Raw genomic sequence first — 12,050 nt, forward strand, 5'->3', positions numbered from 1 at the left:
AGTCTCTAAGAGATAAGAAAGCTAGTATTTTGGGAACAGAGCTACTAAGAAACTAAGGCAAAGATGAACAACATGACTGACATTGCATGTACCACTCAGAGCTAGTCTGATAAGAGATGACAAATCAATGTAGCTTCGCTGATAGCAGTAGACCTATCAATGATTTTGTAGAAGGGTAGCCCCCCCTTGAAAAACTATATAAATTGTACTTGATACCTCTTGTACTTTGAAGGTTCCACGTTTGAACTTTCCCTTGCATTTGCTCGAAATAAACTAGTTGTACCGAAGGTTTCGTTTGACTGAATAGTTGAGGTCCCAGCACTGATCTCGTTGCTCCCTATCATCCTTTGTGCAAAATCGAGATCCCCGTGATGTGCGTCATCTCCAAGAAGGAGACTGGTAAGTCTCCAGGTCCAAGCGGAGGCTGCACATCACATCTTTTAAAACGCCTCCTGTAAATTGCATTTGATTTTTGCTTCACTTCGCGAACCTCCTACGTTCGACTAAAACCTTTGTGGCAACATTCCCTTGAAAACTTTACATATAGTGTACAAGTTCTGCAACATTATCATCCAACGGCACTGGTGCCTTACCCATGTTTATTGGTGGGAGAAAGCCGTGCTTTGACTCAGCAGAGTCACACACAGAGTTTTGATGCACAAACTGAGACATTATGCTTGGATTCCAAAGTGTGAAGCCATTTTTAATTATGCATCGACAAGATGTGTCATTTAAGTACAACAATCTGCCACATCTGTGCACAGATCTGTTCAAAGAAATAAAAGTTATGAGAACTAGAGCTATATGAACAGATAACATCATGTGTTTTGTATCTCTTATTATAAGCTAAGCTAAACTAGAACTGTAACAAACTGCTTTACATGGCATCCAGAGTTCCTCCGAACTATCGCATTGATTTTATTGAGAGTTGGCTGCATTCACTTTAATTACAAACAAGTTCTTTGTTGTTAAAACAAATAGCCTCTCATTTGTAGCTTGAAAGCCCAACACAGGATCATTGGTTTCCAAGCTGGCAACCTGCTGCTTGGCAACCTGCCCGACATGCCTTGCTTCTTTTCGATTGTAAAGTACGGTCTGAACAGGTGTGGGCTGGCGGTAAATGAAGACTCGGCGGAAGCATTCACATAGAGCAGCGTAGGAGTAGTTTGGAGCACATGTTGAAAACTTCTTCTCACGTTTAGACGCTTGAACATAGCCTGGAACAAGAGAAGGTTTTAACTTTATTAGACAGTATACTGAAAAGATTTGCATTTATATAGCGGCTTGCACTACCTCAGGACGAAATCGAGGAGCAGCCTGCAGTATCTTGCTGTAACTCTTTCCCAGAACCTCGAAACAGTGGAACTTCTTGGGGCCGAAATTGCCCCTTTCTATAAGGCCTCTGGCCACCTGAATGCGGTGGCCACAGGTCAGTGCGGAATGGCCGCCGAGCCTTCGCGGAGGGGCTGCCATTATGAAAATTACCTTTCCTCAGTTTTGGAGTGGTGTAGGGGACAGCTCATCCCGTTTTCCCGCCACGGCGTGCACGCGTCAACTGCTTAGCAATTGGCAGTGACCCCTTCCCGAAATTGCCCCTCGGGAAATTGCCTTTCCTGGAATTGCCCTGCCGGTGTGGCCCTGCCGTCGGTCGGTGCCCCCGACAGCTTTTGCTGTCAGTACACTCTGTGGCTTGGCAGCGCGGCCACCCTTAAAGGGGACGTGGCAGTCTCGATGACGCCATCTTATTTTTTTTTTGTCGGCCGACTGCCAGGACGCACCGACAATTATGGCCGCGGGTTCAGCCGGGCCGCCATCAGGCAGACTGGCACCCCCTCTTGGGTGTCAGGCCGCTGGCCCAGCCGAAACCCTCCTTGGTGGCCCAGTATTTGCCACTAAAGTGGCTGCAGAGTTTGCAGCGGCCCTTCCCTTTAACTGAACGGGAGAGACGTTGTGATGCGCCAGCACGATGACGTCATCAGCGACAGCATCAGTCACTCCACTCGGCCCCACCCTCACTTCCGCCCCGCTCCAGAAAAAAGCACGAAGAACTGAATTTCTCAAGTTGGCCACCACTTGCATTGGGGCAGCCAGAACACTTCGAAAACGGTAAGTGCGCCTCGTTTAGGGCGGTGGGCAATTTTGGCCACCTTAATCATATCAATCTTGTATAAACTTGTGGGTTTAAGTCCCACTCTAGGGACTTGAGCACATAATCCAGGCTGACGCTTCAATGCAGTAATGTGGGAGTGTCAAAGAGCTTTACAGCCAATGAAGTACTTTTTTGAAGTATTGTCAGTGTTGTAATGTAGTAAACCTCGCAGCCAATTTGCGTACAGCAAGCTCCCACAAACAGCAATGAGATAAATGACCAGATAATGTGTTTTTCACTGATGTTGGTTGAAGGAGGATACCGGGGAGAACTCCCCTGCTCTTCTTCAAAATAATGCCATGGGATCTTTTACATCCACTTGAGAGGCTCAACCAAAAGATGACACCTCCGACAGTGCAGCACTCCCACAGCACTGCACTGAACTGTCAGCCCGGATTATGTGCTACAACTGTACAGAGTATTGGTGAGGCCACACCTGGAGTACTGCTGACAATTTTGGTCTCCGTATTTAAGGAAGGATATACTTGCATTGGAGGCCATTCAGAGAAGGTTCATTAGGTTGATTCCGGAGATGAGGGAGTTGACTTATGAAGAAAGGATAGGTTGAGCCTATACACATTGGAGTTGAGAAGAATGAGAGGTGATCTTATTGAAACTTTAAGATAATGAGGGGGCTCGACAAGGTGGATGCAGAGAGGATATTTCCACTCATAGGGGAAACTAAAACTAGGGGACATCGTCTTAGAATAAGGGGCCACCCATTTAAAACTGAGATGAGAAATTTCTTCTCTCAGAGGGTTGTAAATCTATGGAATTCTCTGCTGTGGAGGCTGGGTCATTGAATATATTTAAGGCGGAAATAGACAGATTTTTGAGTTATAAGAGAGTAAAGGGTTATGGGAATCAGGCAGGGAAGTGGAGCTGAATCCATGATCAGATCAGCCATGATCTTACTGAATGGCAGAGCAGGCTCGAGGGGCCAAATGGCCTACCTCCTGCTCCTATTTCTTATGTTCTTATGTTCTAAGTCTCTAGAGTGGGACTTGAACCCACAAGCTATTCAAGATTGACATGGTTTACATGTTTTGAATCGGAGAGACCAAGGGGAAGAGCGAAGGCCCACATGCAGGCCACAGGAAAGAGTAAAGGAAGTCAGGCAGTGGTGATTACATGACACCAAGCTAGGGTTTATAGGATGAAGGCAAGACTGAGGGAGATAAGGAGTTCCAGTCTCAGGGTTCTGGGAAAGAACGAGTTAGAGCAGGAGACTGCATGGTGGTCCTGGATTTCAACATAATGAGGATGTAGTAGGAAGAACAGCATATAGGGAGGTGTATTTGCAATTTAGGAGAAATTAGAAGGGTGGGGGGGGGGGATGCAGAAGTGCAGAGAGATGATGATAGCAGTATCAATAAAATAAAAGGGGAGGAGACACAGAGAGGGAGAGCAAGTGCGAGAAAGACATGCACAGAAAGAGATACAAGCAGAGAGAGAGAGACACGCACACAGATTGAAGGCTCGAGATGGGAGAGGAATTTGTAATCAGACAAGCTTCTCTTGTAACTTGTTCAGAAATTGGACAGAGGTATTGAAGAGCCTTCCCAAATATGGTAGCAGTGTTCCCCCTTGGAAAACGTCTGTGTTAAGAGTTAGGAATCGTTGTGCGATAAAGAACCGTTTGGCACGAAAGAGGAAGCCCAACATTTTGGTGGCAACTTTGGCAATTGAGATGCAGGAGTTCTATTGAGGGCAGAAAACATAATGAAGCCAAGAATGGTAAAGATGAAGGGTGATGCCATCAAAGGCAAATGCTGATAGGCACTGGTTAGGCTTTCGAGAGACACAAAGTAATTTGTCTGAGAAGAACTGATTATTGTAATAGAAAACAAAGGACATGGAGGTAGTGTAGTGATAGAGCCAGCTCGCTGGGAGGAGTGCAGCTAGTGTGACCTTTACTAAAAGCATTAAGATTAATTTGAAGTGGAAAATAAACAAGATAAAAAGCTCAGAATGGCTAGCAACTGTGCACTCAGGGTAAAAGAGGGGTGGGTAAGAGGAGTCACAAAAGTTATGAGAGACAGCTTGGGCAAAGGAGCAGAAGGAGCAGCTGCCAGAGGGGCAGGAAGAAAGCAGTTGACACTTTTCATAAAATTGCACTTGGCAGCTCTGGCAGTGAATTTCCAGATGTTCTGTGCAAGGATAAATCTGGCTTGGGATGCTTCAAATTAATCAGGCTGGCAGGTGTGACAGGCAGAGTTTCGTACATGAGACAGCAGACTGGCATGTATGATTCAACCAAGATGCAGCATCAGATCTGTTGGAAGGGAGCCATGAGGTATGAAAACTTCCATGACAGCTAGAATAACATTTATTTCCCTAAAAGACAGAAGGAGCAGAAGATTTGGATTACCAAACCTTAGGGATCTAGTTTAAAATGCCTTTGTTTTTAAATTTTAAAATTCTCATCCTTGTTTTCAAATCCCTCCATTGCCTAAGTCTCCCCATCTCTGTAACCTCCTTCAGCTCCACAACCCTCTAAGTTCTCCGCGCTCCTGCAAATCTGGTCTTTTGAGCATTCTCGATTCCATCGGCCCACTATTGGCGGCCGTGCTTTCAGATGTCTAGGCCCTCAACTCTGAAATTCCCTCCCTACACCTCCTCACCGCTCTACCTCATTCTCCTCCTTTAAGACACTCCTTGAAACCCACCTCTTTGACCAGCTTTTGATCACCTGTCTTAATATCTCCTTATGTGGCTCATTGTCAAATTTTGTCTGGTAACGCTCTTGTGAAGCGCCTTGGGGCGTTTTATTACGTTAAAGGCGTTAAATAAATGCAAGTTGTTGTTGGATATTTGACAAAAGGCAAATATGAGCTAGTGATCACAAGAATCCAGCAGTGAGGAAACAGAAACAGAGTTGTCAAGCTTAGGGCAGTAATCGAAATAGCAGTCAAATTTGGTGAGATGAAGGGGAGAGACTTGCAGCCACAGGAAATCAAAGTCAACTGATTCAAAGAAGTACCTATGATGTGCCCATGTCAATCTTCGACTAGCTGGAAGACAGACCTTTAAAACTGATTTTCAGGTCACGACTGTTTTTAAAAAAAAACTTGTTCCCACCTCACAAAATGCATGGTGGGTGTAATAGAGCTCCACCTAGTGGACTACTGTTGTAATAACAACTACTGATGTACAAACAATAAAAGGTCATGTGGCAAGATCATGTGACTGAGCTTGAGCGAGGACTGGAGGCACTGAGGAGCATCCAAGAGAACGAGAGGTGCGTGGATAGCTCATTTCAGGCGTTGGTCACCCCACAGATTAAAAGGATACAGGAGGATAGGGAATGGGTGACCGTCGCACACAAGAGTATGGTGAGGCAGGTAGTGCAGGAGTCCCCTGAGGCTATCCCGCTCTCCAACCGGTACTCTATTCTGACTACTGGTGAGGGCGGTGATGCCTCTGGGGAGTGCAGCCAGGGCCAAGTCCACAGCACCGTGGGTGGCTCAGCTGCACAGGGGGGGAGGAAGAAGACGGGAAGGGCTATAGTGATAGGAGATTCAATAGTTAGGGGAACAGATAGGCGCTTCTGCGGCAGCAAAAGTGATATCAGAATGGTGTGTTGCCTCCCTAGTGCAAGGGTCAATGATGTCACTGAGCGACTGCAGGGCATTCTGGGGAGGGAAGGGGAACAGCCAGTGTTTGTGGTCCACATTGGTACCAACGACAAAGGTAGAAAGAGGGGTGAGGTCCTGAAAGCTGAGTTTAGGGAGCTAGGAGTAAGATTGAAAGCCAGGACCTCAAAGGTGGTAATCTCGGGATTACTGCTAGTGCCACGTACTAGTGGGGGTAGAAACAGGAAGGCTAGTCAGATAAATACGTGGCTGGGGCAGTGGTGTAGGAGGGAGGGCTTTAGTTTCCTGAACAATTGGGACCGCTTCTGGGGTAGGTGGGACCTGTACAAGTCGGACAGGTTACACCTCAACAGAGACGGGACCAATGTTCTCGCGGGTGGTTTTAATAGTGCGGTTGGGAGGGCTTTAAACTAGCTTGGCAGGGGGATGGGAACCCAGGAGAGGGCTCTGAGCTAGTTAGAGTGGGTGAGAGCTCAGATGAACAGAACCCCAAGAAAGGATGCAAAAGGCAGGAGGGCAACAGAGCAGAGTAGCATTGGGGTAAATGTAAACCACAAGGTGATAGGAAGGGACAATATGTTTGAATATAAAGGGGCTGCAGGAGGGGTCAAAACTAAAAATCATGGTTTAAAAACTAGTATTAAAACACTTTACCTAAACGCACGCAGCATTCGAAACAAAGTAAATGAGTTGACGGCACAAATCATTACAAATGGGTATGATTTGGTGGCCATTACAGAAACGTGGTTGCAGGGTGGCCAAGACTGGGAATTAAACATACAGGGGTATCTGACAATTCGGAAAGATAGACAAGAAGGGAAAGGAGGTGGGGTAGCTCTGTTAATAAAGGATGATATCAGGGCAGATGTGAGAGGTGATATTGGCTCCAATGAACAAAATGTTGAATCATTGTGGGTGGAAATTAGAGATAGTAGGGGGAAAAAGTCACTGGTGGGCGTAGTTTATAGGCCCCCAAATAATAACATCACAGTGGGGCGGACAATAATCAAGGGAAAAATGGAGGCATGTGAAAAAGGAACGGCAGTAATCATGGGGGATTTTAACCAACATATCGATTGGTCAAATCAAATCGCACGGGGTAGCCTTGAGCAGGAATTCATAGAATGCATACGGGATTGTTTCTTGGAACAGTATGTTACAGAACCTACAAGGGAGCAAGCTATCTTAGATCTGGTCCTGTGTAATGAGACAGGAATAATAAACGATCTCCTAGTAAAAGATCCTCTCGGAATGAGTGATCAGTATGGTTGAATTTGTAATACAGATTGAGGGTGAGGAAGTAGTGTCTCAAACGAGCGTACTATGCTTAAACAAAGGGGACTACAGTGGGATGAGGGCAGAGTTGGCTAAAGTAGACTGGGAACACAGACTAAACGGTGGCACAATTGAGGAACAGTGGAGGACTTTTAAGGAGCTCTTTCATAGTGCTCAACAAAAATATATTCCAGTGAAAAAGAAGGGCGGCAAGAGAAGGGATAACCAGCTGTGGATAACCAAGGAAATAAAGGAGAGTATCAAATTAAAAACCAATGCGTATAAGGTGGCCAAGGTTAGTGGGAAACTAGAAGATTGGGAAAATTTTAAACGACAGCAAAGAATGACTAAGAAAGCAATAAAGAAAGGAAAGATAGATTACGAAAGTAAACTTGCGCAAAACATAAAAACAGATAGTAAAAGCTTTTACCGATATATAAAACGGAAAAGAGTGACTAAAGTAAATGTTGGTCCCTTAGAAGATGAGAAGGGGGATTTAATAATGGGAAATGTGGAAATGGCTGAGACCTTAAACAATTATTTTGCTTCAGTCTTCACAGTGGAAGACACAAAAACCATGCCAAAAATTGCTGGTCACGGGAATGTGGGAAGGGAGGACCTTGAGACAATCACTATCACTAGGGGGGTAGTGCTGGACTGGCTAATGGGACTCAAGGTAGACAAGTCCCCTGGTCCGGATGAAATGCATCCCAGGGTATTAAAAGAGATGGCGGAAGTTATAGCAGATGCATTCGTTATAATCTACCAAAATTCTCTGGACTTTGAGGAGGTACCATCGGATTGGAAAGCAGCTAATGTAACGCCTTTGTTTAAAAAGGGGGCAGACAAAAGGCAGGTAACTATAGGCCGGTTAGTTTAACATCTGTTGTGGGGAAAATGCTTGAAGCTATCATTAAGGAAGAAATAGCGGGACATCTAGATAGGAATAGTGCAATGAAGCAGGCGCAACATGGATTTATGAAGGGGAAATCATGTTTAACTAATTTACTGGAATTCTTTGAGGATATAACGAGCATGGTGAATAGAGGTGTACTGATGGATGTGGTGTATTTAGATTTCCAAAAGGCATTCGATAAGGTGCCGCACAAAAGGTTACTGCAGAAGATAAAGGTACGCAGAGTCAGAGGAAATGTATTAGCATGGATAGAGAATTGGCTAACTAACAGAAAGCAGAGAGTCAGGATAAATGGGTCCTTTTCCAGTTGGAAATCGGTGGTTAGTGGTGTGCCACAGGGATCGGTGCTGGGACCACAACTGTTTACAATATACATAGATGACCTGGAAGAGGGGACAGAGTGTAGTGTAACAAAATTTGCAGCTGACACAAAGATTAGTGGGAAAGCGGGTTGTATAGAGGACACAGAGAGGCTGCAAAGAGATTTAGATAGGTTAAGCGAATGGGCTAAGGTTTGGCAGATGGAATACAATGTCGGAAAATGTGAGGTCATCCACCTTGGGAAAAAAAAAACAGTAAAAGGGAATATTATTTGAATGGGGAGAAATTACAACATGCTGCGGTGCAGAAGGACCTGGAAGTCCTTGTGCATAAATCCCAAAAAGTTAGTTTGCAGGTGCAGCAGATAATCAGAAAGGCGAATGGAATGTTGGCCTTCATTGCGAGAGGGATGGAGTACAAAAGCAGGGAGGTCCTGCTGTAACTGTACAGGGTATTGATGAGGCCGCACCTGGAGTACTTCCTTACTTAAGGAAGAATATACTAGCTTTGGAGGGGGCACAGAGACGATTCACTGGGCTGATTCCGGAGATGAGGGGGTTACCTTATGATGATAGATTGAGTAGACTGGGTCTTTACTCGTTGGAGTTCAGAAGGATAAGGGGTGATCTTATAGAAACATTTAAAATAATGAAAGGGATAGACAAGATAGAGCTCGGGGAGACTAGAACTAGGGGGCACAGCCTCAAAATACGGGGGAGCCAATTTAAAACCGAGTTGAGAAGGAATTTCTTCTCCCAGAGGGTTGTGAATCTGTGAAATTCTCTGCCCAGGGAAGCAGTTGAGGCTAGCTCGTTGAATGTATTCAAATCACAGATAGATAGATTTTTAACCAATAAGGGAATTAAGGGTTATGGGGAGCGGGTGGGTAAGTGGAGCCGAGTCCACGGCCAGATCAGCCATGATCTTATTGAGTGGCGGAGCAGGCTCGAGGGGCTAGATGGCCTACTCCTGTTCCTAATTCTTATGTTCTTATGTTCTTATGACACAATCTTGTTCACGAGCCATCTTGTGTGCTTGTTCATGGTGTCTTAAAAGATATCACAGATTAGTGACGAGAATAGGATTTTTGGATTCCCTAGCTGATATTTTTGTTGGTGGATAATCCTGCCAACTGATGGAGAGACTTTGAGAGGTTCTTTGTTTTGCAGAACAGCTAAAAATCCAAGATAAATTTCAAGCATACTTGGCTGAACTGTCGATGTTGCCAGAGTCCAGATGGCTGTGCCTATGGGAATAATCGGGAGCTTGGGTCAGTTCCATCGTGACCGAGAGACGTTCGGCGTGTATGTGGAGTGGCTAGACATGTTTTTCACCGCAAATAGTATTGTCGAAGTCCCCAACGATGTAAACCATAACCGTGTGGTTTTAGAAAGGAAACAGGCTATTTTCTTGACTGAAGCAGACCTGAAAAATGTGCTTGTTCATGTCAAGCCAAAGGACATGCCACGAACGGAGATTCTGCACTACAGTCCTGAGCCCCTGGAAATTGCTGAAAGTTATCGTTTTGGAACACTAAATGACTTAAACGACGAGGGTATCAGTGAGTACATTGTAGCTATAGCATTGTAGCTATCCATTCACTGTCATTTTGGAAACGTTTAGGACCAAACATTGCGTGTCCATTTTGTTTGTGGGTTAAAAAATGAAGGAATCAGAAGGAAACTGTTGACAACTCCTAACTTGACTTTTGATTTAGCTTGTCAGACAACTATGTTGATGGATATGACTGACCAATACTCCTGAGAATTTAGCTCCATTTCCAGTCATTAGACAACCGAGGTGAATCAGCTGCAGGCTAAAAGTAAAAGGCAGTTGGGCCCCAAGGCATCAATCAACTGGCCACGGTAACAGTGCACTGAAGTTGTGCTATTGGTGCCTGGGACAACCATTGCTCAAAGCTGTCCAGGCAGAGTGTTTCTGCTGCAAAAAACCTGGACATTTTGCGAAGGCCGACTGAAGAGTAAACCGACTTTCAATGCTAGGAGTAGAAATCGGCAGACACTACATAGCATCGAAGAGACGCAAAAGGACGAGGAGGTTGTGGAGATACACGTCATCCGATGTACGAAGGTATCTAACAACGATCTTCGAAGTATCGCCATCCAAGTAGATGGTGCAGGAACCAGGATACCCATGGAAATTGACACTGGTGCATCCGTGAGCGTAGTACCAAAATCGCTACAGCTTAACAATTGCATGATTTTCCACTGGAGAGGCGATTCAGGAGAGCAAATCCCTGTTGTAGGAAGTATCACCATACCGGTGAAATACAAGGATCAGTTTCAGAGCTTGCCTCTCATAGTAGTGGCAGGAGACAAGCCTGCCTTGATAGGTAGAAATTGCTTGGGATCACCGAAGCTGGACTGGAATGAGATTTTGTGTGTGGAAACGAAATTTGCATCGGAAGATGACATCATCAAGCAGAAGGTGTTCCGCGAAGCAGGCAGTCCGATCCAAGACTTCAAGGCGAGTGTCAGAGTGCAAAAGGATGCAAGACCAGTTTACTGCAAGCCACGTCCCGTACCATACACACTCTCAAGGAGAAAGTTGGGAAAGAACTCAAAAGACTAGAAACTGAGAACATTATCTCTAGGGTAGATCTAAGTAATTGGGTTACACCCATTGTTGTTGTACCTAAATCAGACGGTAAGGTAAGGTTGTGTGGTGATTATAAAGTAACCGTAAACCAGGTTCTAGAGTGTAATCTACCCAATACATTGCCAAATGTAAAAGATGTGTTCTACTTTTCATATATTGATGAGCGACCAGTCACAGCTGAAGAGATTGGTAGAGCAACCAAACATGACCCAAAGGTGTATGATTACATCGCAAATGGATGGCCAAACTAGGAAGATATTCATCCATACTTTGTCCGTAGGAATGAATTGTCAATGGATAAAGATTGTATCATGTGGGGAGCAAGAGTGGTTATTCCAAATAAGTTCAGGTCCAAATTGTTAGATCTTCATGACCAGCACCTGGGAATGTGCTTGACCAAGGGGTTTGCACACAGTTACTTATGGTGGCCAGGTTTACATAAAGAGATAGAGTACATCGTCAGTCAGTGTCCAACATGTCAATCAGTGAGCAAGAAACCACCATCAGTACCATTACAGCCATGGAAATGGCCTTCCAGGGTGTGGCAAAGGTTACGTAGATTTTGCTGAGCTAAAAGGACAGCAATTGTTCATAGTGATAGTCACTCGAAGCGGGTAGAGGTGTTTCCTATGCGGAAAATAACAAGTAAAACACTAAACAATTTGCGAAGATTGTTTCCTTCATACGCCTCAAAGAAGAAATTGTGTCCGATTGATAATGGGCTGCAATTTTGTTCAGAAGAATTTGCATCGTTCATGAGCAGAAACGGTGTGAAATTTACCAAACTTCCACCATACCACCCTGCTTCAAATGGTGCAGCAGAACGCACAATACAAATTGTAAAACGTGCTCTCATCAAGCAAATATTGGATCCAAAGCCAAGGAAGCAGCAGTTGTCGTTGGACCACAAACTGGAAAATTTTCTGATTACTTCTCATATCATCATCATCATCATAGGCAGTCCCTCGGGATCGAGGAAGACTTGCTTCTATTCTTAAAATGAGTTCTTAGGTGGCTGAACAGAGCCACAGACTCTGTCACAGGTGGGACAGATAGTCGTTGAGGGAAGGGGTGGGTGGGACAGGTTTGCCGCACGCTCTTTCCGCTGCCTGCACTTGATTTCTGCATGCTCTCGGCGATGAGACTCGAGGTGCTCAGCGCCCTCCCGGTTGCA

At 45.0% G+C, this 12,050-nt stretch overlaps 1 protein-coding gene across 2 annotated transcripts in view; it reads right to left on the reverse strand.

The window, feature by feature from the left end:
- Positions 1–682: 682 nt before the first annotated feature.
- Positions 683–12,050, reverse strand: part of nudcd1 (NudC domain containing 1) — a 177,620-nt gene continuing 166,252 nt past the window's right edge. For both annotated transcript variants that reach the window (XM_070874287.1, XM_070874279.1), the window contains one exon: positions 683–1,217. In XM_070874287.1, coding sequence (XP_070730388.1) covers positions 919–1,217 — 299 coding nt within the window. In that variant the 3' untranslated portion in view covers positions 683–918. The remainder of the gene's footprint in view (positions 1,218–12,050) is intronic.

The sequence above is a fragment of the Pristiophorus japonicus genome, chromosome 1 (assembly GCF_044704955.1).
Source record: "Pristiophorus japonicus isolate sPriJap1 chromosome 1, sPriJap1.hap1, whole genome shotgun sequence".
NCBI classification, from domain to species: domain Eukaryota; kingdom Metazoa; phylum Chordata; class Chondrichthyes; family Pristiophoridae; genus Pristiophorus; species Pristiophorus japonicus.